General features: G+C 28.1%; 3 protein-coding genes across 4 annotated transcripts; 1 reads left to right on the forward strand and 2 right to left on the reverse strand.

The window, feature by feature from the left end:
• Nucleotides 1-1,531: 1,531 nt before the first annotated feature.
• Nucleotides 1,532-21,491, reverse strand: Ptp61F (Protein tyrosine phosphatase 61F). 2 transcript variants are annotated; one of them, XM_065506413.1, is made up of 8 exons: nt 20,591-21,491; nt 13,104-13,277; nt 12,784-13,046; nt 12,494-12,719; nt 12,287-12,433; nt 9,319-9,950; nt 9,130-9,255; nt 1,532-1,999 (listed from the first exon to the last, which is right to left on the reverse strand). In XM_065506413.1, exons 1-8 carry the CDS (start codon nt 20,837-20,839, stop codon nt 1,978-1,980), a joined length of 1,839 nt encoding a protein of 612 aa, XP_065362485.1. In that variant the 5' UTR covers nt 20,840-21,491; the 3' UTR covers nt 1,532-1,977. The 2 variants fall into 2 exon arrangements, with proteins under 2 accessions (XP_065362485.1, XP_065362484.1); XM_065506412.1 differs by lacking the exon at nt 1,532-1,999 and having other exon boundaries at nt 8,552-9,255; nt 20,591-21,489.
• Nucleotides 21,492-23,913: 2,422 nt separating this feature from the next.
• Nucleotides 23,914-25,119, reverse strand: LOC135955481 (innexin inx5-like). The gene is made up of 3 exons (XM_065505831.1): nt 24,723-25,119; nt 24,514-24,653; nt 23,914-24,432 (listed from the first exon to the last, which is right to left on the reverse strand). The coding sequence occupies exons 1-3, from the start codon at nt 25,108-25,110 to the stop codon at nt 23,914-23,916; spliced, it is 1,047 nt and encodes a 348-aa protein (XP_065361903.1). The 5' UTR covers nt 25,111-25,119.
• A 756-nt stretch (nt 25,120-25,875) lies between these two features.
• LOC135954894 (innexin inx5-like) lies at nt 25,876-27,368 on the forward strand. The gene is made up of 3 exons (XM_065505137.1): nt 25,876-26,368; nt 26,449-26,610; nt 26,681-27,368. Exons 1-3 carry the CDS (start codon nt 26,044-26,046, stop codon nt 27,337-27,339), a joined length of 1,146 nt encoding a protein of 381 aa, XP_065361209.1. The 5' UTR covers nt 25,876-26,043; the 3' UTR covers nt 27,340-27,368.
• Nucleotides 27,369-27,762: the final 394 nt, after the last annotated feature.

Consider the following 27,762-nt stretch of genomic DNA (forward strand, 5'->3'; position numbering starts at 1 on the left):
GATCTGAAATTTTTAATTTAATTTAATTAAAATATAATATATTTAATTTTTATTTGAAATTTAAATTCGAAATTAAAACCATTTATTCCAAATAAAAAAAATTGTATTTAAATTTCAGAATTTTAAGGCGAAATTTAAAATTTTTATTTGAAATTGAAATTTTGTATTAGCAATTTATAATTTCTAATAAAAAAAACATATTTTTATTCAAAACTATTGAATGTTATCTCAAACTGAGATCTTTGGGAAAGAGTAGATGAAACACCAATACGTATTCAGACCACCAAACATAAATGGTGTTGCATTGGCCATGTTTTCAGACGCACCAATGACAACGTAGACAAGATGGCAATTGAAGGGCACCCCAAGAAACTGAAAAAAACTCAAATGGACGCAAATCGAAGTACTAACGACACAACTTCGAATCCATCAGACGCAAACTGAAACATAATCGACGCAACTTCGAAATCACAGAAATGTAAAAAAAACGCAACTTTATTACGATATTCCAAATTAATCTATTCCAAATTAATTCTAATTGATTGAATTTTAAATGGATTTTTTTTAGTAATATAAAGTTTATTTGAAATGGAGTTTCCATTCCTTTATAAAATTGAAATTGTATTCAAAATTTATATTTGACGTATACAAAAATTCAAAATTTATATTTTCTATTCGAAATTGAACATTTCTATTAAAAATTTATATTCTATTCAAAATTATAATTTACTTGGTATTTAGATATCCAAAATTTTCAAATTCTTAAAATTTACATTTTTTATTCCAAATATATATGTAAATCAAAATTGAGAATTCCACTTAAAAATTAAGAAATTGATGTTAATATTAGAAATTTAAAATTTATTTTCATATATTTCATAAGTTTAATATTTCTATTCAAAATTTAAAAATTTTATACGTTTATATTCCAAAATGGAAATTCTATTCGAACAAATTTCCGAAATAGAAAATATTTGATTAAAAAATCAAATTCGAAATTTTAAATTTATATTCGGTTCTGTATCGAAAAAAATTATTTGATAATTTGAATTCGAAATTGAAGATTTCTGTTTGAAATTCAGAATTTCTAAAAATGCCTGTTTTATATTGAAGATTTCTATTCGAAATTATTTATCATCTAGATTTATATTCAAAATAAAAATATTTTGAAAATTGACATTCGAAATTTATTTTTTCAGTAATGGTTTTATGGAATGAATTGCTGACATGTTTAAATTCTGAATTAAGTTTTTTGAGTTAATTAACTCGAAATCTTTTAAAAACCCGTTTTATAGATTAGTATATAATAAAATATTGGAGTTAGTTTTATAAACAGAAGCGAAGATAAAACTATTAAACTATTTTCGACTATTCGTTTTTGAAAATAGCTCGTTTTTAAAATCACTCTATTTACAGAGCAGGGGGTAATTTGCTAACATGCATTATCTCAACTTAAGTAGTTTTTTGTTAAATAAAAGTGGTTAATTATTAATTTGTTTTTAATAATGTGTAGAAATAAAATAAATGCCAATTGTGCAATTATGAAATTTTATTCAAATATCTTGGTATGTATTTTGTACAAGTCAAATCAAATTATTAAATTAATAAAAATAGAACATAAAATCATATGTATGTTTAATGGAAAAATGTATGTAAGTATTAATTAAGTATTGTATGATATTTATAACTACATAAATATGGTAAAAATTTGTAAAATGGCTAAAGGCTTTTTTAAAATGTATTCGATTAATATTTATTTGCTTGAGATTTTCAATTGTTTAGTCATTAGTAGTAGGTTACATATAAATGTAGGTAGTAGTAGCAGAATTGGTAATGGTGGGTGGTAGTACTTAGTGGCAGTGGTAGTAAGTAATATGGATGGGTTTGAAGTAAACATATTTATATTGGCTTAATTTGACTTTTAAGGATGGATTAGATGATTTGAATTGTGTATGAAGAGTTCGCGTGTGCGCACAATTATTTTAATTTCTTGGTACGTCTGCAAGAAAATATAAAAAAAAAAATAATTTAAAACAACCATTATTGTGTAGGGTGTTAAGAAATAAAAAAATTAAAATAATTTGGAGGTTTTTATGTTATAAAGTTTATAACATAGCAAGTAACAGAGAAAATAAACATGACCCAAATAACCCAAGATATCATTATTGCTAATAATCCAAATAATCGGGAGAATATTTAAAGAAATTGCTAAGTTTTAAAAACTATGTTATATATTTGATTTCTTTTATTTATTTTAAATATTTTTGTTTTTTTTTTGTATATTTAGTACACATATCATTTTGTTGTTGTTGTTGTTGTTGTTATATTTAAGATCTACCAAAAAAATCATTTCTAAAATTTATTTTTTCTTTTTTTTATGTCGTTATGCATGAATATGTAAGTATGAACTCACATAGTTAGGAATAATGGGCTTAATTTGTTATTGCATTTTATGTTTTTTAATCTGATTGGATTTTGTTTTTACTTCTTTTGTTTTTTGTTAATATGTATAAGGATACAAATATAAAAATAAATTATTTTATTTTTTTATTTTTTTTTAATTCTTTATTATTATGTTGTATATATTCGTAATTATTATCAAAATGGGGAATATATATGTTTGTTTAGGTATATATTGGTTATATGTATGTAGGTAGGTATGCATTTATTTTATGTAAGTGTTGTCTGAGGCTGATGTTTATGTAATTATTAAAAAAGTTATTTTTTCTTTTTTGTAAACAATAGATGTAAATATGGTGTACTACTTAAGTAAACCATTTTTTAATAGAATTATTTTAAAAAATTCTTTGTATTTTCTTTTTTTTTATCCCCTGTCTATAGTTAACAAATTTGTCTGAGCAAAAACACTAACAATTTTGTCATAACGAAGAAATAATACAAATAAATGAGGCTATACCTTATAATTTTTTATCTTGACAACATTTTATGAGGTATAGACATAGGGTTAAAGTTACGTCATACGTGGCATATACAATGAAAAAAAAAACTTATCAAAAAGTGTTGGTTTATATCTCAGCCATTTATGGTCCGATTTTTTAAATAGCAAACAAAACTATACCCGATATATTGATGTATCAACCATGTTTGTAAGTTATTGAGCGGCGTTGGAAAGTTGATTTTAACAGACAGACGGACATGGCTATATCGACTCCTCTATCTACAACGATCAAGATATTACAAACCGAATGACAAACTTTTATATACCCCTCTCATGGTGAAAGGTATAAAAAAGTAAATTTAAAGATTGTGGTTACACTTCTTTGCATTGGCAAAACAATGGAATCTTCTGGAAGAAAGAAGACTAAAACCAGGTATCGTAACATTTATGACTTTTTTCATAAGTCAGAAAAAAAAGTTATTTTTTTGTTTTTTTTTCTGCAGAAATAAATGTTATGATTTTGTCTCGATGATTACAGATAGAGACATACATAAATGAAATACTGCTCTCTTTTCGCATGAATCCAAATACAGTTGAAGATGTAATGACGGTAGAACGTTTTTAAAAGGGCTCATGGGAAAGACATTGGACAGACAGACAAGTTTGGCGGTAGCAATATTACGGTGTGTTACCCTTAACACACCTCTGATGATGCAACCGAGTGGTTACAATCCAATGATCTACATACGTGTCTTGAAGTGGCCTGCCCAATGGCCAGATTTCAATCCCATAGAAAAGTTATTGAAAATTGTAGTTCGAAAAATACGGAATATCCAACAAAATTCTGTTACTAAAAGGGCCAAATTGTTGATAAAATAAACCTAAGTTTCCATTGTTTTGTCAATACCATAATAATGAAAATTTTGTAGTTAGTTTTCTATAGAAACAAAATACCTAAGTTTGGATTGTTTTGTTTTATATTTTCCAAATCAGAATTTAATTAATTATGTTCTTATTTTTTGTTGTTGGTAATATAATTAAATAAAAGTATATATTAATGCAATACTAAAAAATGTTTGTCAGTCGCCAATGATTTGAGTGCTCAAAAATTAATTTATTTGAACCGACCAGCGAGAGCTCACATTTTTATGGTTAACATTACCGTTCCGAGCAAATAGTTTTTACTTTTCAATTATTGGGTTTTGGGCTCATTTTTTTCAATAAAATGTTTAATCATGTTTTATCAATAAATTATATGGGAGCTAAGCCAAACATGGACAGTTATTTATGGTAAATTATTCCCACGACAATTGAATCTATGCTCCGCAACGACCCGATTTCCAATCGATCAATGATTGTTAACCTAGCAACAGCTATATCAACCGGAAGTTTTTTTCTCCAGAGAAGAATTTCCAACAACAGCGGAACTGTTACAACAACAACATAAACCGATCCTCCCAAAATTTGGAAAAAATATTTCTGTTGATATGAAACTTAATTGGAGCTAAGTACTGCTTTGCACCAATATATGTCCGATTAAGCAATTTTGGGAAACGATTCTTATAGGGGAGTCAATCTTACATAAAACTTATTTATACCGAATTTTGCGTTGTTGACCAACATCACCATAAATTTTAAATAATAGCGTCCAATAACCATATCGTGTATTTTGTTATAATGGCCATAATACCGCAAATATGAATTTACAATATTGGATAAACCAATTTACAATATTCGAATGATAAAATAGAGAAGTTTAGCATTCAATTTATGGTCTCATTTTATAAATGAGTTTGAAACGTTTTCCATTCCCGGGAAATATACAATCTGATCATTCCTGGGAATATTTGAATCATATAAAATGAAATCTTAATTAGATGTTGATGTATTGAAAAAATAGTTTCGATACAATTCTACACATCTACCCTCATATTTTTGAGAACAGAGCTTTGAATTAATTAGTTCAATTTCACTAAAATCTTAATTTAGGGTGGTTATTATGTAATTCAATTCTAAAAGAAAATGATTCAAATTTGCACGCTTTATATGTACATGGAAATTCGAAAATGTTTTCTTTCAAATCGAATTACAGATTAACCCCACAGAATTAAAAAAGTCTGCAATTCTTTCCATAAAAGCACTCTCAAATAAACAAATTCTGTAGCTTCATTCAAAAGTTTTTATTGTTGATTTAATTCTTAACGAAATACTTCAATTGTTGTTAGTTCAAAACTAATCCAAATTGACTGAAGATAATTCTTTTAATGAATTGAAGAAAATTGTCTAATGCTTATTGAATTGTGCAAAATGGCTTAATAACATTTATTGAATATGTTATTAAGCCATTTTGCACTTGATTCGAATTAATGAAAACCTGAATGATTCTTCATTAAGGCTTTAAGTCTATTATGAATGAATTCTGAAAAGAAAGAATTCAAAAAGTTTATAGTACTAAGGAATTAAGCCTATGAATTAATTTATAATGAATTATTTTATAGAATGGTAAACCAATTGTCCAAAACCTAATTGATGGAGAATGTTTAAGTAAAAACTATGCAGAACCCTGTTAAATAATTTAATATTTTAACCAATTGAAAGAAATATGTATGCGAATTTATGTTTTTGGGTTCTCCAAAGTCAGCTAATAAACAAACAACTGATTATGTTGTTATTCATTCATTTTTAATACGCCTTAAGAACTTTATTATTGTAAGAAAAAAACGCCATGTTAAATAAACAATTGTTATAATAGAATAGATAAATAGACAGACTTTTTTATGATAAGTTAAAAAAAATCGCTGGTCTATTTTGGAATATTATTAAGCTAATAACTTCGTTTACAATATTTTCCCTATAAAATACAATTACAAATGTTTTATTTTCTTATGTTTTTAGATTATTTTGTTCATTTTTGTTTTATTAATATGTTAAAAAATTTGTATTCAATATTCATCAGTCTATTGCAGATCAATATAAAAAAACATAACCCAACAATCTATAATGAATTAGCTATACACTATTTGAAGAAAATCGCTTATGAAGAAAGAAATTTGTTAATTTTGTTTTTTCAAAAATTTGTGGAAAAAAAATTAAATATAATAAAAATCCATTTTTTGTAACTTGTTATTTGTGTAAAATTATTACTTTTTGTTCATGTACTAGTCAAATTTGCAGGTTTTACAGGAAAGCTTTCCTGTTTACAAAATTGCAATATAATTTATGGGTTTCCTGTTTAAAACCTGTAAATGTGACTAGGGCCGGTATAAAGCAATTATTTAAATTATAATTAAATGAAAAAAAACCGATCATGTTTAAAATAAAATTAGCAATAAAAAAAATAATAAACTAAAAGAAAAATATGTAAAATAATTTAAAAATAAAAAAAAACAGTGTGCTTCTTACAAGTTTTCAATTGTGTGTGTGTGTTTGTGTGAGAAAGTATAAGAGAGTTAAATAGAGAGGAGAGGGTTTATAAATATTTATGTATGTTATTGTTCGTATTACTTTACATAATCATTGTGTGTGAAATAACTACAATTTTTGCACAATTCAGGAAAATGTAATTGTGTTTAGTTTTTTTGAATTTTGAAAATTAATTTTAAATAATATATGTATATAAAATTTGATTGTAATATACAAATAATTTTAAATGTATCTTTAAGGTTACATATATACATATCAAGGCTTAACAGCTAAAATATCTTAAGTGCAAAACACAAAATATTACAGAAGAAACGTTTGTGTGATTGTTTGCTTTTTCTATTTCAATCTCATCACTCAAACAATGTGTCCATGAGCGGAAACAGCGAAAATATCTTAAGTGCAAAACACAAAATCAAAATTTTTATAATTATTTTCAGCCTGAAGCTGAAATTGCTATAAAAACGTAACTGTACTGATATATCTATGCAATTTTGATGAACCTAAATTATTATTTTTTATCGAAAGAATACTATAATGAAGTTTTTTTTACTGTTAGCACTCGATATGTATAAGAAATTTCATGACAAACCGAACGCGGCTGTAACACAACTACTTTGGACGTCTTCAAACATATATTTCTAGTTTTTGATTTGTTAGTTAAACTTTTTCTAATAACTTAAGCATTAATCAATAGTGTTTTCGACTTATTGCGTTACACGAAGTGAAAATGTATAAAACACTGAAAACAAATTACGGAAATATGTTACTATTTTTTTTTTGTGTTTAGAATAATACATTTGATTTATTTTTGTATGTTTAACAAAAATTTTACAATGTCTATTTTTTAGCCTTAAGTTATACTGACAGTTTTCCTACACAAATTAGGGCAATAATGTAAAGTTATTTCGATCCTACAAAAAATATAATATTAGACCAATCTACTTTTCTATAGAAAAAGAGGCCCTAAGGCCAAGCTACTTTTCTATAGAAAAAGAGGCCCTTAGACCAAGCAAATTTTCTATAGAAAAAGATGCCCTTAGACCAAGCATATTTTCTATAGAAAAATATGCCCTTAGACCAAGCAACTTTTCTATAGAAAAAGAGGCCCTTAGATCAAGCAACTTTTCTATAGATAAAATGTCCTTAGACCAAGCAAATTTTCTATAGAAAAAGATGCCCTTAGACCAACCAAATTTTCTATAGAAAAAGAGGCCCTTAGACCAAGCAACAGTATAGAAAAAGAGGCCCTTAGACAAGCAACTTTTCTATAGAAAAAAAGGCCCTTAGACCAAGCAACTATTCTATAGAAAAGAGGCCCTAAGGCCAAGCAACTTTTCTATAGAAAAGAGGCCCTAAGGCCAAGCAACTTTTCTATAGAAAAGAGGCCCTAAGGCCAAGCAACTTTTCTATAGAAAAGAGGCCCTAAGGCCAAGCAACTTTTCTATAGAAAAGAGGCCCTAAGGCCAAGCAACTTTTCTATAGAAAAGAGGCCCTTAGGCCAAGCAACTTTTCTATAGAAAAGAGGCCCTTAGGCCAAGCAACTTTTCTATAGAAAAGAAGCCCTTAGTTAAAAAAATAACGACATCGTGAAAATGGGGCTAAATCTTCTAACTTTGGTTTGTTGATGTCTAGTTACTTTTTAATCTATAGTTATACTGACAGTTTTCATACAACAAACAACAGTATAACTATATAACTAGTATTATGAAAGTTTCTTACCCAATTCTGCAAATCCGATATGTTTTATAAAAACAGAAAATGTTTTGAAAACGAAATTAATATTTGTATTAAAAAAGGATTACTAGCAGCTTCTTCAATACAAACAAGAAATTTGAACATGTTAAACTCAAAATTTTAGCTGTTTTTAAGGCAAAAAATAAGCCTATTTCTTTCTTTCAGTTTTTCCTAACCACTGCTTTACCCAAAGTTTAAATTAATTTAAAAACGCGTTTTATTTACTGTTTCCTACCAAAGTTTAACTAACAAACCAATAACTAATACGAAACACACACTTGTCTATTTCGCCTAAAATAAGTGGCATCGCATACGCATTTAACGAAACATTTTCAGTTTGCCATGGTTTGTAAAACCGATTGATTTGAAATTAAATGTAAAAAAAAAATATGATCAAATCATTTAAATTTTGTTTAAAACGCCTGTCTTTGTTTCCAGTGTTTGTGTTTTTTTTACATTCACCTTGTAGTTATCTTTTTTTAAATTTTGTTTAAATGTTTTAATAATTAGTGTTCGTTTTTTTTGTTTTGTGTGCGTTCTTACTATAAATTAATGATATTAGATATTTATTTGCCAAAACTAGGTTTCAGCAAATAAAACTAAAAATTATTTATTTATTTCTGTTTTAATTCTTTTTTGTTTTTTGTTTAATATACTTATAATTGTTATTCACTTCATTATTATTAGAAAAAAATTCATTTAGTCGATGTTATTTATCAATTAGAAATATATAAATTATAAAAAAAAAATCGTGGCAAAAACATTATCGTTTGATTGTTCGTTACCATATATGTATTCTCACTCTTCTATGTTCTCATTTTTATGTGTTTTGTTTTTAACTTTGATCTTTTGTCGTTTTTGTTTTAATAAGCTTTGTGTTGTTTTATACGAACACACAAAATTAAAAAAAGAATGTTGTGATCTGCAAAATGGAAATTTCAAAAGTAGAGAGAAAATAGTTGTTTTATGTGGCTGGCTAAATAAGTTAATGTATAATTTAAGCCCATTTTGAATAGGCATAAACACAGATAACACCCACAATAACACCTGCTGTTATATAAGTAATTAATGACCTTCGTTTTTTCGCCGTCTGTTTGTTGTCCTCGTTTTCACGTTGTTTTCTTTTGATTTCATTAACTTTTTGTTCAATATTCGCCTGGCGTTCGGCACGTTTTCTACGTCGTATCTCAGTGTCAGGACTAAAACACAATAAAATTTCAAAATTAACAAAATTTAGTTTCCAAAAATAAGAAAAAACTTACCTTGTAGCGCCACTGTTTGCAGTCTCAATGCCATTTAATTGCATGGACTCGTGTTCTTCACTTTGTTCATTCGTTGTCACATTATGTTGCTGATTATGAGGTTGATTATATTTATCTTTTTTGCTATAGTTGGCATTATCCATATCCTGTTCGTGGTCGTTGTTGTCATTGTCCTCATCATCATCGTTATCGTCAATATCATCTTCTTCGCTATCATCGTTCTCAAAGTATTCATTATCGTCGCTATCCGATTCGTGTACACGATTCAACAATACATTATTTTGTGTTGGCAGTGGTGGAAGTGGTCGATTTGTCATGCTTGTATTATTTTCCGAACTCCTTTCATTGTTAATGAAATTGTTTAAAGCATCTTTGTTGGTGTTGTCATTGTCGGGCGCATACAGGTCATCGTTAAAACTAACACTGGCTGGTATTTTGGGCAGTGGTTTACCTTGTGAACCAGAAGCCAAATTCAGCCTTAAAATGCCATCAGCTCCACTACCAGCCAAGGGTAAGAGGGAATGGGTGCGCGGTGGTAAGGGCGGTGGTGTTTCATCTATAATATATTGCTCATGATGTTGACTATCATCATCACTGGTAACAATAGGCGCTTCATTGTAATCAATGAATTTCTTTGAATTATAGAAGCAAAAAGAAATTTACGTATTAAAAGGAAATCGTTGAACACATATTATTATATCATCTATACTTGTTGTTTGCGCATAAAATAAAGTTTTGTAGCTAACAAAAAAAAGTTAAAATCTTCTTTTTTTTGTTTGAGTCGAAATGTTTTTCTTTCAAAGAAAGGATTTTTCAATTAATATCGTATACAAATCTTTTTTTATAGAAATGTTGTTAGTCTAAGCCGATTGAACCGATTTTGCGGAAAAAAAATTTTTGTAAATGCAAAAAAAATAAACCTTTCTACTTTATGATTTTTAATATATTTTTCATTATTTTTAGTGAAAAATACATTTTTCATAAAAAACCGATTTGGGGAAAAATAGAGCTTTTCGTGTTTTTTTTTGTAAGTCCAGATTTCCGTTTATTTCGACAAATGGTCCGATCGACTTAAAAAACACGAGTTATGGCCTTTTTATATTAAGCCATCGTTTTTCTTTATGATGAACAAAGTTTTTACTCTTATCTAAGTATTTTATTTCTTTTTGGTATAAAATATTGAAAATTTTCGCTTTAAAGAATATTTTATTGAAACAGGATTTTTGTCAGATTAATTCATTGTTACAAAACTTTATTTTTCCAAAGTAAAATAAAACAAGAGAGCTATATTCGGCTGTGCCGAATATTATATACTCTTCACCTAATTATACTTTAAAATAAATTTTTTTAAATATTTTTAGGTAAACAAAATTTAATTTTTTTTTAATTGTTTTTCAAATTTTTTTTTTAAATTGTTTTTGAATTTTTTTTTAAAAAAAGTTTTTTCCAAATTTTTTTTAAAAAATAATTTTTTTTTTGGAAAATGTATGACAAAAAAAATTTTTTTGATGAAAAAAAATTCGAGTTAAAAAATATTTTTCCCGATTTTGACCCATTGTAGGTCCAACTTACTATAGCATTATCTATATCGTTGCAATGGACTTTGAATATCTATCATTAGATATCCATATTGTCTATATTAATGACTTAGTAATCCAGATATAGCTCAAAAATCGAGGTTGTCCCGGTTTTTTGCTCATATCTCCGTTATTTATGGACCGATTTTGCTGATTTTAAATAGCAAACTTCTCGAAAGCATGTCTGACAGAATAATTGAAGATTTGGATCCCGAAGATATCTGGGGTCTTCAGAAAATTGATTTCAACAGACAGACAGACGGACATGGCTTAATCGACTCCGCTATCTATAAGGATCCAGAATATATATACTTTATAGGGTCGGAAATGAAAAATGTAGAAATTACAAACGGAATGACAAACTTATATATACCCTTCTCATGAAGGTGAAGGGTATAAAAATTGGTTAAAGGAAAATTTTACTGCCTGTTTCTCTAAATGCGAACGAACATTTTCTTTCGTATTTTAAATTGAAAACAACAAAAAAAATTTTAAATTTATTTATTGTTTTCAATTTAAAATACGAAAGAAAACGTTCGTTCGCATTTAGAGAAACTTGCAGTTATTTAAACTGAATTTTTTTAAGATTAATTTACTTTCAATCATGATTTTGAAAAAGATATAAAAATATGCTAAAATTTTGGAAATTTCCCTTAAATTCAAAAATTTACTTTAGAGATATATTTGAATTAAACCTAATTTTTTAAAGATTTATCCCTTTAAGGGAAATTTTATTTAAACTTTCAACTTTATTTACTTTCAATTATAATTTCGAACAAGAATTAACAATTAGGTAAAACTTTAGAAATTTCCCTTAAATTCGAAAATGAACCTTTTATTTAAACATAATTTTTTAAAGATTTATTTTCATATACATTTTTAAAATTTCCCTTATATTAAAAAATTTTCTTTTAAGGGAAATTTTATTAAAATAGAATTTTTTGAAGATTTATTTTATTCATTTTCATGTAAGTTTTCCAAAAAAAAAAAAAAATTAGGTAAATTTCCCTTTAAAGGAAATTTGTTTAAACTTTAGTGAAAGAGCACAATATTGCAAAAGAAAATGGTCATAAATCTTTAATGATAATTTTTAACTGATTTAGGGAAAAATTGATTTTATAATTGACAAAAAGCTTTTACTATTTTTTAAAAAAGTTTTTTTTGATAAAATTGATTGTAAACAATAGTTTTTTAATTTAAATAAAACTTTTTCTTGCTTTTGGTAAAAGCTTTCATATTTTTAGTGAAACATTTTGGATATTTTTTCATGTTTAAAAAAGTACTTGTAATTGCACATTATTAACAATAGCATTGCTCAAACTCCATCTATTTTATCTACGCAAGCAACAAGATTAAAATGAAATTATAAAACAAAAACACTCAATACAAACCGGATCTTTAAGTAATTTAATGCCTTCAATAATGGCTTGATATGAAAAATACAATTGATCGGCGGTTTGTATAAGACCCATACGGTATCTACGCAATTCATATAAAACATCTTGTACAGATACATTTTGAACACCTTCCTTATCAACCTAAAAAATAAATAAAATACAAACAAATAAATTGCAAATGATCAACTACCAATAACTTACCAAAACTAAACAACAATCCACCAAACAGAATGTACCCGAACGACCAATACCGGCACTACAGTGCACAATAGCTGGCCCGACATTGGGTTCTAAGGCACCAGAATCGCGTACTTGTTTAAGGAATTGCAAAAAAGCCACTGGTGAACTAGGTATGCCAAAGTCTGGCCAGGTTGTATAATGGAATTGTATTATTTCGCGACTTTGATTAGACTCAATATCAGTTAATCTAAAAAACAGAATTGATTAATGTAACAAACCTACATACAGCAAACAAAGAAACAAACACCTACTTAAACCATCGGACACAAAAGTTTTTGTACTCTTCACAACGTAAAAATTCGATAGTCAATTTAACTTCATGCAATTTGAGGGCATTATCTAGACCTTTACGTTCTGGCCAATACAAGTGACATTTAACTTGTTTCTTTTCCATCAGCTTATTTAACATCAGTATTGCTTTTGTTTTTTGTTCCCAAACCACTAACCAAAAATGTCCAACGGTATCCCCGAGTGGTCCTTGTGTTAAAATGTATTTACGTTCAGCTCGTTCCAGCTAAAAGTGATATTAACATGGACAATTTATATTTTAATTTTCTTTATTTATATTTACCTTTACTAAGTTGGCATTAATGTAGTCGACGCCGCCTCTGTGTATAATAATTCGTGAATGATCGTATGGATTCACATCTCGGTATCGGTTCAGGCAACGATTTTGTGGTTTTTCTGATTCAATTGTACCGAAATGTTTTTCGTTTGCTTCACGTTCACATTTTTCACGAATTTCCTGCAAAAGAAATGAATATAAAAATAAAATAACTACAATACATGTTAAAACATTTGATATTAAAAAACTCAAACAAATTGTTCAACAAACTATCTATTCTCTTTTAAAAAATTGAGTTAATAAAGATATGTTACATTTATTTTGTTACTCAGTGTATTATAGCTGGTATAATCGCACATACGTGTAGTTAAATACATAAATGTTAATTCATAATGCAACATAATAATAATAAGATCGTTTTATTTTTGTCTTGCTTCATGCTTCATAGTTAATAAGGTGACTTTTTTACATTTATTATTACTTTTTTACGTTATGAAAACATGTAGATTGTACATAAACAGTGAAATAAGGAAGTAGAACTTTAAATGGAAGGGGATTTTTATTAGAAAAATGTATTCAAAATGTATATTGACTATATTATAGAGTTCATGTTTGAAATCTGTATTAAATACTTAGATGACTTTTTATGCTAATTTAAACATAAACATGTAAAGTAAATATAAACAGTAGTTGGGAGAAGACTGAATTTATGTACAGTGCTGTGGAAAATAATAGTATTTTTAATTTTGTAAAGATTTATTCTATTTGGCGTTGTCGTCGATAACGATAACAAATGCTTACTATTAACAGAATTTTATACTTTTGTAAGTCGGTACCAAAGTAAATTAATAAAGTAGCGACAGTACTACAACAAATACAACATTTACAGAAACCACAAGCAATTTTGTTTTTGGTTTAAGGTCTGAGCTGTCAAAGTTGCCTGTTGTTTTTGCTTTTGGGCTTGTTGTATTTTTCGCCACAACAACCACAAGTGAATTGACAGTTCAGACTGAATAAAAAAAATAGTCAGCTGTTCTACTGAGTCTACTTTATTAATTTACTTTGGTCGGTACAAAACGCTGTCAAAATTTACCAATTGTTACCGATATCAGCGAAAGATATACCATGTTTTGACTCAATATTGACGACGATGTCGACGACGCAAAATAGAATAAGTGTAATGTAATGTAATAAGTGTAATGTTTTGGAGAAGTATTTGTAATCAAAATAAAAATACATGTTTTTAGTAAGAAAAAGTTAGCGTTCCAAATAACATAATTACATTTGACACTTTAATTTAAAAATTAATTTACAAATTACATATTTGTATTTTTAAAAATGGATTGGTTTTTAATATTTTATATTTTCGAATAATCCAACAGGCCTTTCTTTGTATCATCATGTTTGCCTTTCAGTCCGTTATATTATTTACTTATTTACAGTTAAAAACATGTTGGAAAAATTACAACCAAAATTTAAAATTTAATAATTCCTTAAATTGGAAGCTTTTTTTAATTTTCAATTATGTAACTACATTTTCCTTTAAAAATAAACAACTTGCAGGATTTAGCTACCCCATGTTGTTTTCCTGTTAATGCCGTATTCGGTAATGTAGTGATGTCGCGGTCGGTAATGCAGTTGATACACATTTAAACAAAATTTAGTAAATTTCCTTCGAATCAATTAATTTGAGTGGAAAACTAGACGTTTTATATACCGCACCCTTCCACAATACTGTATTAACTCAAAATTTTTATTCTCTTTTTGGCAAAAACAAATACAGAATACTATTTACAGGCAATGAACAAATAAAATTGATATACAACGGTATTAGGGTTACTACGCAGTTTTCTTCTAAAAGTTACTATATTCAGATACGTTTCGATTGCCAAATTTGCTGCTAATTGAATTATTCTATTATATCCATAGATTTCTTCGGTTCTAACAACAGATAGTCAGTTGGTAAAGAGGTATTACTATTGAAATAACCGAATTTTTTTTAACTCAACTCAAGCCACAGCAGATAAATTTGGTTATTAAGAATGAATCAAATTTAAAGTACACATATGCTCTTAAACGAATTATTAAGATGCCTAATATTACATCTTTTAGGGATATTCAATGACCATTATTCATATTTAGAGAAAATAATAACAATAATAACAATAATTTGTTTATCTACAATCAGATTTGAAAAAATTCCCTAACTTCGCATGTTTTGTAGATATAACATGGTCGAAATTCTTAAGTTTTTTAATTAAACAATGAATTTATTGATTTCATACTGATTAAAACTACGACTGTGACAATACCGATCAAATGCCACTATTAAATAAGAAACCCTTATAAAGGCTGGACCAAGAACCAAATACAGTAATTGTATACTTCTTTTAAAACCCTGGTAAAATTATAAGTCAATTTATTCGAAAAAATTTTTCTGGTTTTTGGTATAATTTAGTGTTAAAAAATTCCCGGGAATTCCCGGGAATGAAACGATTTTTTAATTTCCTCTCGGGAAAGAAAAAAGTCCGGGAAATAAGGAACCCTAAAACGGTATACAAGAATTGATGGATTTTCTTAATCACCCCTATCGCGAATCAATATTTCACATGAAATATTTTCCCTTTTCCTTTTTTCGTTCATCAACTTTGTTCACGTGAAAAAAATTCCCCTTGTTGTGAAATTTTTAGATGGAATTTTGTAAACAATAAACAGCTGTTACGAACAAAATCAACTATTGTGAATGTAAAGTTCATCATGATATTCCCGATAGCAATTTTCCCTTCTAGGGAAATGAATATTTCATGGGAACAAAATTTCACATGTATAATTTTCGTTAAAGAAAACATTCTTTAGCATTAAGAAAACAGTTTTTATCTTCCCTTAACACTTGAAAGTTTTTGAGTTAATACAGTATTGTTGAACAAGTGCGATATGAAAGTGTACGAAAGTTTAGCTTCTTTTCTAAAATGTATAAGGAGTGAGATCGAAAAAACCTTTACAAACGCTTTTCCTTAAAACGTTTAACCCTAGTATTATTATATATTTTTTTATCTGTATCGGGAGAATTTGTCCGTTGATAGAAAACCTGGTTCAGGTAGAAGGAATGGTCCACATGATGTTTCTGAAGCTAACAAAAATAGAAAACATTTTCAAAAGATCTCGCAACACATCCGGTAAGAAAGCAGCACGGTTAGCTCAGTGCTCGGACTATTTGATACGAAAATTTAAAGCCAATACATGTTTAAAAACATTCAAAGTTAAAAAAAACTGCTAAAAATTTAGAGGCCAAATACAGAGCAAGGAAATTGAAGTCAAGTTTTATAAAAAAAATAGTCCTGCTGGATAATGGATGACGAAAGATATGTTATGATTAGAGATGCTAATCGGGACTGATTTTTGAAAATCCCGGGGTTCGGGATTTGGTAAAGAATCCCGAAATCCCGACTCGGGGTTTCGGAATTTTCGGGAAATCAAAAATCCCGAAAATTATAAGAAAGAAACGTACATAATTAATTATGTCTATTTGAAGGTAATTTTTTTATTTAGCAATTAAGTACGCAATGAGTACATTATATAAAAAGAAATAACAATAATAGGGTGGGTCAATTTTTTTCACGAAAAATCGTATATCAGAAACGCATTCTACAGAAAATTCTAAGAAATTCTTAAGTAGAAATTTATAACCGGTTATGGCCAATAAGGCTAGGTTGTTCAAAATAAATAAATAAAAAATTAAATTTTCCAACTTTCCTCAAGAAACCATAGATTTAAAATCAAATTCTATCTTGCGCATTTCGTCTTTTATCTAATGATATTTCAGTATATATTTTTATTATTTTAATAGTTTATTGGATAAAAGTCGAAATGCGCAAGATAAGATTTGATTTTAGACCTATGGTTTCTTGAGGAAACTTTATTAGAATTTTCCGTAGATTTCGTTTCTGCTATACCATTTTTTACATTTTGATCGTCCAAACAAATCGACCCAGCCTAATGTACATACCGGTAAAAACATTCCTTATTAAAAAAATAGTTATTTTAAATAGCTTCTTAGGAATACTATTGAATCTATGGTTTCATTTGCCATTCTGGAACGAATTTTGTTTCCGACATATGCTGCTGCCAAACCCGTTTGCAAATACTTATAACAAAACTGCAAGTTTTCAGAAATAAAATGATCTATTTCTTTTGCAAGTTGCAAACCTACATTATAATTTGGTTTCGTTATTGTTATTTGGGTTTTTTTACATTTATTAATAATATCTTTTAGCCTTTTAGCAATCGAAATATTTTCATTTTGTTCGAGCTCTTCATCTAAGATAAAATAAATTTCATTTGAAGAGGATTTAAATTGAGTTCTGTTAGATTGATTTTCTAGAGCCCCACTCAAGGAAAACTAAAAATATCGTATTCCTTTATTGACTATGTTGTATCAGAAGTTGAGCCTAACAACTTTGCTGAACATCAATTTGATATATTCGGGCATGTACGATTTCCCCTATTTATTTATGAAAAACGGGATTTGGAAAATCCCGATTACCCCGGGATTTAAAATTAAAAAATCGCGGGCTTCGGCATTTAGGAATTCCCGAAAACCCCGGTATTTTCGGGAACGGGATTCCCCGTTTGGCATCAGAACTTCTGATGCTCAAGGGAAAATTGAAGAAAAGTTTAGGACCCAAAAGCAGATAAACTTTCCAAAACGATATTGGTATGGCAAGCAATATGCAGTTGCAGCAAAAGAAGACAAATATTTGTTACAACGGGCTTTATAAATACCGAAATTATCATCAAGGAATGTTTAAAAACTTCATAATGTGTCCACTTATTTTTGGCCTGATTTGGCATCATGGTGAGCTGGTGAGAGAGGTAAATCATCCAAACTGCCCGGAGCTAAGGGCAGTGGAGAGATATTAGACTCTTGTTAAAAGCGTATTGAAGAGCACAAAAAAGGTGTCCAAAACTGTGGTAGATTTTAAACAGATAATTAGATCATTCAAAACAGGTTTTAATTTTGCATAAATTTGAAATTTACACCGACCAATATCTGCTCATCTTTTGAGGGCAAGAACAAATCAAGCCGTCTATTGTAAATTCCGCATTTTGAAGTCATACATCCAATATTTGCGGTTTTTTGGAGTTTTTTTTTAACAAAAATATATTTTTCAAGGACTATTATTGAACCAATTTTTTTACCAAATTTGTTTACGCATTTTTTTCACCGAAAATTAGTTCGAAATTTCTCCACTGTGTGTTCAATGCCAGACAATTTAGTAGGGTAATTCACGTCACCATTTTTTACCCTAGGGAAAATGTGAAGCATGTTGTGGTTATGCAAAAGTTCCAAGTTTCTAAGGGTAAAAAATGATGACGTGAATACCATGGCTTGTTTATTGTAAAACAACCAGATTTCTGCTAATATTGTATACGAAAGCGGATTTCGGAGTCTTCATAATTTGCAAAAATGATCTAATCGTTAATAGTTAGTTGACTTGAGTTTGTAAGTTTAATTAAAATGTCCTTTCGTGATAAGCACCGCAAATAATAAAAGGATAGATCAATTATTCAAATTGAAGATTTTATGTGTTAATACTTGATTAGTCAAATAATTTCGAATCCTAACAATTAATAAAAGTAACAAACGTAAACCGTTTCACGTTTCAATAACTACTAATATACAAACATCTAATCTGCATAAAGTAGATTGAATCAGCTGATTACGTTACGATGAAAATTTGTAGACCACTCAAGCTTTTACAAACGAAATGATGGAATTAATTACAGATGTAGAGGAGGTAAAATATATATACATATTTTAAAATATGCACACGTTCATTTAGCTACTATACATATAAGTAAATATAGCAGAAATCAAAGTAATAAATTTATGAATACAATTATATTTTCTATGACTGACTACTATAACAATAAAGTATGTTAAGTTGTAATTATTTCCATTTAACATGCAATGAGTTCAGCTAAGAAATGTTTTATATCAATAAACTGAAACTGTTTGTTTTTTAACCAAATTAATTAAACGGAATACCGTTTAAAAGAAGTGCTTAAATAACAGGACCATTAGTGTTTTGATTTGAAATCAGAATCTTTTTTTTTTTTTTTGATGAACATTAGAGTGCTCCAGAAAAATTTTATTCGAAATCGTATTTCGGTTTCTTCCCAATTTTCTAAAAATAATCTAACCGTTATATCTAAATTTGATTGTTCCTTAATAGTTACATTCTGTATCTGTAAAATATTAGGATTTCTAACAAAAATACAAATTTAGTAATATTTTTTAATTTTTTTATATTCATAACAAAATCAAATGTTTATAAAACAAATTTTGTATTGAAATTTTGATTTATAAACTTTTTATAAATTTCAAAATTGATTATTACTAAGTGGTTTTAGTTATAAACAGTTATGAATTCAAAACTTTAGTTTGTTAGATATTTTTGAATATCATGGTTACTTTTAATATTGTAATTTTTATCAATTAAGTTCTTACTAAAATATGTTGTCTTTCTAAATTTTTTTAAGCTAATAAAGGATATCTAAATTCAAATATCTATTTACATTTAAAAAATAACTTGCAATATATTACTTCATCTCTTGACTAGAAGTTTACAAAGTTCTAATTTATTAAAGTTAATTTTTATGGCAATTAAACAATAACTATTACAATTAGCAGGAAAATTTAGAACCATTTTATTTTTTGGAACTTTGAAAAAGTTTTTCAATTATTAATTCTATCCAAATGGTGATTTTTCGTGAGTAACCTTCAAAAAGTTGAGAGAGAACAAAATGTTAACTGTAAACTATGATGAAATTTACCAAGAATGATGTTTAGACAATTTTTTACACATTATTTTCAAAAGCTTAACAAAGTACAACAATCAACAACAAAAACAATGAATGTAACAAAATAACAGTTTTAAACTAAAAGAAATCAGAAAAAGGTTTTTTGTTAAAGTAGAAAATAAAGATACAACAAAATAACGTTTACTTTACTGTCTAAATTGTCAGTGAGATTTATTTTTTGTTTGTTTTTAAGTTAGTGATGATGATGCCTTTATATGCGCACTCATCAGGTTTTCGTGGAAATTGAACATATTCTTAAAACGAAAGGAGCAAAAGCCAACCGAACAAACAAACAAACCTACAAACAGCCAGACAAACAACAAAAATAAAAACAGCAAACGAAAATATCAGTTAGATAGAAAGACAGACAGACGACAGACCATTGTACAGATGAATGTTTGTTTGATTGGATGAATGGCCAGCCAGCAAATAAATAAACCAGCCGCCAACTATCAAACCAACTAAACAGCAAACTAACTAGTGAAGCTGAATTCCAAGAGTTTGATAGACAAAATTTCTTATAATATACACATAGTACTACAAGTTTTTAAGGTTTTTTTTGAATATGTAGGTACTTTTGTATTTTTTAAATTTGCAATATTATTCTTCTAATAATTTGTTGAGCTTACCTGATACAAACGCTGCCATCCATTACGATCCCCTGTAATTTTTGTGTATTCCAATTCTATATTATTGGGCGTTAATGCATCTAATGGTGGAGTATCGTTGCTATTACCATCACCTGACATATTAGCCACTCTATTTGTTGAATTGTTACTAATATCTGCACTATTATTTGTATCACTTACTCCAGCCGACGACGACGATGGTGATGATGATGTTGTAGAAGATGATGATGAATTTGAAGTAGAAGTCATTGCCACTTCAGAATCAAAGTGTTTGTATTTAGGTATTTGTGTGTATGTGCTTTAAAGCTGCTATGGTATAAATAAAAAATATAAAGAAAAACTAATATTTTCTTTTTTAATTTTTGGCTGAATGCCGATCTAGCAGTTGTGTGTGCAGTTATTTTAACACAAATATTGTTATAGTTGTCGTAGTTCTTTATTTAGTTAATGTTGTTCTTGTTGCTTTTGTTTTGTGTTGCTGCTGCTGTTCTGTCGCAATTACTCTATATATTTTTTCGCTTAACACGTATTAAAACTAATTTTATAGATTTTTAATTCACAGAAATGTAAGAAATTAAATGAAAAACACTAGACCACGCACGAATTAAATTACAATTTCCATTATATATATTTTTTCAAAATTCACATGAAATTGATTCTTCTTCTACTGCTTCTTTTCTCGTTTTTTTTTCTTTATTTTTTGCGTTACACACAAACACACACTTTTTATATTTAATTTGTTCCCTTTATTTATGCAAGAATTGTGATTTATACATTTTTGAATTACAATATAAAGTTTGATGATGTCGTTAACATTATTTAGATATAAAGAAAGTAATAGAAACTTATTGCAAATAAAATAAAATCCAATTAAATTAAATTCGCACTATTCTTTCTCTCTTTTGGCAAAACCGTAGGCAATGGCAGATTCAGTGTTGTTAATATTTTTCCGGTCGTCTCCCCAGTTAACGTTTTTGTATTCCCAAAAATCCTCAACAACATGTTACAAAATGCCTAAACTCTAGTTTAAATAGGGTCCCCAAGTGCAATTAACTTTGATATAATATGAGAGATAATGCCGGCAAATAACAAAACTAATTTGTTTATATTAATCTTCAAGTTAAAATTTTCTAAGCTTTTAGCGATATCTGATATCTGAAAAATGTTTAAGTTCTATCTTAAACATTTTTTTTTGGAACAAATCAAGATCCCAGTAACACTTTATATTTTCATAATTTGTTTTCTGTTTTGCTGTATTGCCGGCCTTAGGTCTTCGTTCGAAGGGACTTGAAATTTTGTATCGAGGATCGGCTTCGATGAATTCGCTTTTTCTGTATATCAAAATTTTCTGAAGTACTGTCATAATAATTCAAAAAATTCAAGCTGTTTCGACGATCTTGATTTGATATTTAAATATTATTAAAAATGGAAACATATTTAAATAATTTTTTTAATTTTATCCCAATTTACCAAAAAATCCCTATTTGGGGAAAAATCCCCTAAATGGGCAACATGTAGAAAAATGAATGCACGTAGTGTTGCCAAAACCGGACCAGATTGCACTTCAAAAAATGCCAAAAATCGCTAGCGCAGTACTAAAAACGCTGATTTATTTGAGTTTTTTAAGTTCGTTATTTTTATGGAGAATTTATTTATACATAACTATTATAATTCAATTTTTATTTTTTAAGTATTTGTAATTATTATTGGCCAACAACTATTTATGTTAATTGAAAATAATTGTTATGGAATATATTTCGATTCGACAAATATATACTGGCTTGGTTTTGATTCCGTAGTTAGCATTCTGGTCAAAATTCTTACATCCAAAAACCAAAAAATATAAATTCCAATTAGAAAACTGAATTTTTTCCAACTTAATTTTTAATTTAACTTTTTCTGAGGAAGCAACATTCGACCCACATGGAATTCTGATAACATTAGTTAAATAAGACTAAAAGAAAATTATAATTCTAATATAAATATTTTAATCAAATGTTTTAACAGCTGATATTCATTACAAAAGTTAAAATTTTCTAATTTTTTAAATGAAAATTAAGGTTAAAAAATCGCTAAAACCTATTGAAAAAAAATTGCAGTTTAGCGGGTTTTTATAAAAATCAGCCACATATATTGACATTTAGCGGAAAATCGCAGCTTTGGCAACACTGGAGGCACGAGACAAGTGTTGTGGTAGTGCTGCCACATCATGTGTAATTACACGTATCGTGTGTAATTTTTACTCGAATGTTGCATGTGTAATAATAAGTTTCTGTAATATAAAATTTCCTTTTACTTTAATATTTTTAGATTTCAAGAACTGTCAGCTAAACTATTATGTATTGAGAAGTCAAAGGTTAGTTCTCGTTTGTAAAATGTAAAATTATTATTTAGTATAAACTAATGGTTATTTTGGGACGGAAATGTCTGGGCTGGGATAAAACAAAGCGAACTTCTCCAGGATATGAATTAACTTACATAAAAAACCGTAGAAGGAAGGGAAACAGACAACAATATATATGTCTACTATCTATGTTGATATTAAAATAGACTAAAAGTCGACTTTATATAAATTAATAATAATCGAAAATAACACTATTCAAAAACTTAAATATCGTTAGATCTAGAGTCTACAGATATTCGTTTTTTGTTTCAACTAGGGAAGGCGCTAATGTTTGCATGTTACAAATAATTGGCAACTGCGTTGTAATAATATGTAGTAAACATTTCTATGGCAAAATTTCAAGGAAACCTCAAAATACCGTTATTTATAAAAATAATGATTCAAAATTGGACAATTTTCAGGAAAAAAATTGTATCTATGGTAATTGGCAATACAAGCCTATTTAAATGATATCATTAGACATGAAATAATTAATTTATGAGATTTTTACGATGTTGGCTGCATAGTTCTGAAATTGGTACTTGTAATATACTATTTACGATGTGAACATAATTTAAACTAATTTTAAGTGAGTTTTCCTAAGTAATAACAATTTTTATTATATCAAAAAAACGGTTTTATTTTATTTAACTTTAGAATATTTCATTTTTTAAAGTAGTAATAATTTTTATTATAGGTATTAATAAGTTACATTGTTTTATTTTAACAAGAATTCAGTTGATAAAGACAAATAAATATCAAAGTTAAAAATTGTTTATGAATATGGGGATAAGAATATTGAAAAATTAAAATTATGTTGAAAAACTATTTAATTCAACTAAAAAATAATTCATTCTAATGTAAATATGTTTTGCGAAATTAATTTCAAATTTACTTTACATAAATTCACTTAAAAAACAAAGGAATTAAAACTTTTAATTTAAAGCACAGAAGTAAATCGTTTCTTATACAAGTTAGTATCTTCCAGCTCTAGTAACAAATCATGAAAAAATAAGGAATTTACATTTAAACTCATTTTATACAATAAAAACCAATCGCCAAAACTACGACCTTTTAAAATTAGACACATCTGGCGATAAGAAATATAATTTACACGGGTGCGCAATAATTGTACACGCAGAGGCGAGCAAAAAATTAAAAATAAATCGTAAATAATTTTCACAGCTGCCAAAATAGTAATTAAAATAAACCAAAACCACAAAAAGGCAAAGATTTTCTCATTAAGAATGTTTAAGGGCAGCATACACAAGGCATCGTTGTTGTTAATGGAACCACCCAAACCAAATGTGTAGATGGTGCATTTCGCCAATTTTGGAAAAATCTGCGATGAATGATAATTCCATATTTCCCAATTGTTGAGTGAAAGTATAGACAAGGTATGAAAATAACGAGACCAAAAGCCATTTAGAAAATAATCTAAAAATAGTATATTGGCAATCTGTAATGAAGGGATAAGTATATGAAGTTAGGAGTAAAATGAAAGTTTGATTTATGAATAAAAGAAAATCTATTTACTTACACTTATGCTAAAATTTAACAATTCACATGAAAAATATTTAATTACATAATTTTTATGAATTATTGTATTGTTTGATTTAAAATATGCTGCCAATATACGACAGTAATCTCTATTTTCATCCTGAGGTATAATTGCTTTAACTGAATGGAAAAAAGAAAATTAAATGTGCATATTCCTACCTTAATCATTAAAACTTTTACACAACTCACCCACAGGAGAACACAAGTGTTCCATACGTCTACCTTCCCATATTTTCCAAAGAAATGAAGGAAAATAAAAGAAAAATGCTTCCATTAAGATGACAATCACAACCCATTGATAGTAACGCAGTGATAAATGTTCTACAGCATTTGGACTCACACCAACTTCAATGGAACTACGATTATCTGCTACCACCGTTGGTATTATGAACGTACCAAATGTCCAGCAGTAAGAATGAACAAAATTTTTAAATTTCAAATCAGCCATACAATTTATGGGCTCACCGAAATATTGTTTGCCGGACAGTAGCAAGGCAAAGGTGAGCAACAGGATCATTGTACATTTGGAATGCAAAATAAAGACTGTATCATAAATATTTACACTTTTCAATTGCATGTATTTAGCTAAATCCTTTGTAGCATCAAACATTGTTGTTATATTTCTTCACAAGAAAAGCAAGCGATCACTTTAGGAAAACAGAAAATAAGTTTTGAGGACGCTGAACTTTGACGTTTTCAACAGTTGAGTTTTTTATTTTAAATTCTGATTTATTCTATTACATTTTTATGTAGAGGTGTTCAAAGAAATCTTACCAAGACAGGGTAGTTCAAATATATATTTCTGAATTTGAATTTTTTTGGTACTTTATTCTATGTCTCCACGTAGCGATATTTATTGCCGCAATTGTCAAATTTGATTGCGTCTATACAATTTTCCATATGTAACAATCCATTTCCTGCTCCATTGCTTGAGCAGTTATTGCTAAGCAATATGCTGTTAGTACAGTTATTATTAATATAAAATTTCTTCTTTTTATGATTCGGTGTAAAAAAAAACAAAGAAATTGGTGGAAGAAATCCTTCAACACAAAATGAAAGCAAAACAACAATTTTTGCTTACAATTGGCAGCACTGTTGATGAACCATACTGTTAAAAAATGTAATAGAACACTTGTAGATCTTACAAATTCATAGCCTATTTTAAGGCGCTTTATTATTTGTATTTCTTTTTTGCACTACTACCGTTATAATTGCAGTTTTTGTTGTCATATTACAATTTACAAAAACAAATAAACAAAAATAAAAATATAGAAGCAACTTGATAACACGTTTTTGATTTTAATTCATTCTTAAAAGATTTCCGTTTCCAATAGAAGTGATTAAAATAGAAGAATCAAATATACACAAACAAAAAAGGAACAAAAAGATCAAGAATTATGTGCATTTGTTAATGAAAATTATTTGTATGCAAAATCAAAAATAAAAAAACAAAATTCCGAAAACTATCCAAAAGCTTCTAGAACTACTAATCTCAGCTCAAGACAATACCATGTATGCTGCGGTCAAGCCTTTATCCAAATATTTACAATTCAAGTCGGTGCATATTTACGACATTATTTTCACTCTCCACTCCAAGTGCACGGTGGTCATACTGCTGACATGTTCGTTCCTCTTGTCGGCCAAACAATACTTTGGCGATCCCATAATGTGCATAAGTGATGAAAAAAATATGGAATATGTGAATTCCTATTGCTGGACAATGGGAACGTATATTTTAAACTATTACGATTTGAATATGCAAATAACAGAAGTGAAGAATATGACAAGTAGTTTGAATGATCGTATTCGCGATAGGGGCAATGCCATAGCTGAAGGTAAGGATAACAAGAGACCTATATTTGAACATGCATATAATATAAAAGAACTATTTATTCCCTTTTCAAAATATTTTTAGGTGTTGGACCAGAAAGACACGGCATAACTGAACGTGTATATTTGCGTTACTATCAATGGATCATATTGATTTTACTTTTGCAGGCTTTAGTGTTTTATTTTCCCTCTTTTTTGTGGAAAGTATGGGAGGGTCAACGTTTAAAGCAACTGTGTTCCGAAGTCGGTAAGTTGCATGTTACAAACTAATAATATCAATACTGAACTGAAAACATCTTTTAATTTTTATAATTAAGGTAATCCCCTAGTACCAGAGGACACCTATATATCAAGGAGTAAATTATTGGTTAAATACTTTACCTCTGACTATAGGGACATACATTTTTGTTACAATGCACGTTATTTATTTTGTGAAACATTGAATTTTATCATTAGTGTATTAAATATTTTGTTGCTGGAGGTATTTCTCAATGGATTTTGGTCCAAGTACATACAGGCTATAGCCGCTATACCAAGTTATGATTGGACCAAATGGAACGTATTGACTTCGCGAGTTTTCCCCAAGATAGCCAAGTGTCATATGGTCAAGTATGGTTATTCTGGTTCAACCACATCACTGGATATACTCTGCATACTGCCACTTAACATTTTGAATGAGAAACTGTTTGCTTTTCTATGGTGTTGGTTTCTTGCCATTTGCATACTGGCCGGTTTGAATTTGATTTATCGTGGCATGCTGATATTTAATGAACCCTTTCGTTTACACTTATTGTACACAAAATTACGTATTATGCCCAAATCTCATGTGCGCAGTGCCCTTGAGGACATGACTTATGGCGATTGGTTTATCCTCTTCAAAGTTAGTTCCAATATTAATCCCATATTGTTTAGGGATCTAATGAAGGAACTGTATGAAAATCGTAATCATAAAAAATCTTTGGGTTTTAACGTATAAAAACCACAACAGATGATCAATTATTTCTAAAAAAATTTGTGAATTAAATGAAAACTGCCTTTGAATTTAAATTAATATTATTGATGATCTCATGAAAATTGTTTGTAAAGACTACTTACCATAATAATTGCATAGTTTTATAAGTTGTAAAATGCCTTTAAATATAGACGCATTATCGGTTTAATGTACACGTACATAATTTAACGTATACGAGTTAACATAGATACATATTTGAAATTTTCGTTATCGCTCTTGTATATTTTGAATTTCTTTATTTCTCTTTATGTATGCATATCTTTTACATTAATTCGTCTTTTATAATTAATGAATTTATTTTTTAATTTGCAAGATATTTTTATACATATCTTCTTAAATCTACCTTAAATATATTTTGAATTCACCTTTATAAGCGAAACATTTATT

The sequence above is a fragment of the Calliphora vicina genome, chromosome 3 (genome assembly GCF_958450345.1).
Source record: "Calliphora vicina chromosome 3, idCalVici1.1, whole genome shotgun sequence".
NCBI lineage: Eukaryota > Metazoa > Arthropoda > Insecta > Diptera > Calliphoridae > Calliphora > Calliphora vicina.

Bases quoted from the DNA above. Each gene is read 5' to 3' on its own strand.
- Ptp61F (XM_065506412.1), bottom strand. From the start codon at position 20,839: ATGACTTCTACTTCAAATTCATCATCATCTTCTACAACATCATCATCA. The intron at 12,720-12,783 runs GTAGGTGTTTGT...TCTGTTTTTTAG, and splicing joins TTTTGTGTCCGATGGTTTAA to ATTAACTGATATTGAGTCTA. The intron at 12,434-12,493 runs GTAAGTTATTGG...TTTATTTTTTAG, and splicing joins TGGATTGTTGTTTAGTTTTG to GTTGATAAGGAAGGTGTTCA.
- LOC135955481 (XM_065505831.1), bottom strand. From the start codon at position 25,110: ATGCAATTGAAAAGTGTAAATATTTATGATACAGTCTTTATTTTGCAT. The intron at 24,654-24,722 runs GTGAGTTGTGTA...TTTTCCATTCAG, and splicing joins ACACTTGTGTTCTCCTGTGG to TTAAAGCAATTATACCTCAG. The intron at 24,433-24,513 runs GTAAGTAAATAG...CCTTCATTACAG, and splicing joins TGTTAAATTTTAGCATAAGT to ATTGCCAATATACTATTTTT.
- LOC135954894 (XM_065505137.1), top strand. From the start codon at position 26,044: ATGTATGCTGCGGTCAAGCCTTTATCCAAATATTTACAATTCAAGTCG. The intron at 26,369-26,448 runs GTAAGGATAACA...AAATATTTTTAG, and splicing joins GGGCAATGCCATAGCTGAAG to GTGTTGGACCAGAAAGACAC. The intron at 26,611-26,680 runs GTAAGTTGCATG...TTTATAATTAAG, and splicing joins GCAACTGTGTTCCGAAGTCG to GTAATCCCCTAGTACCAGAG.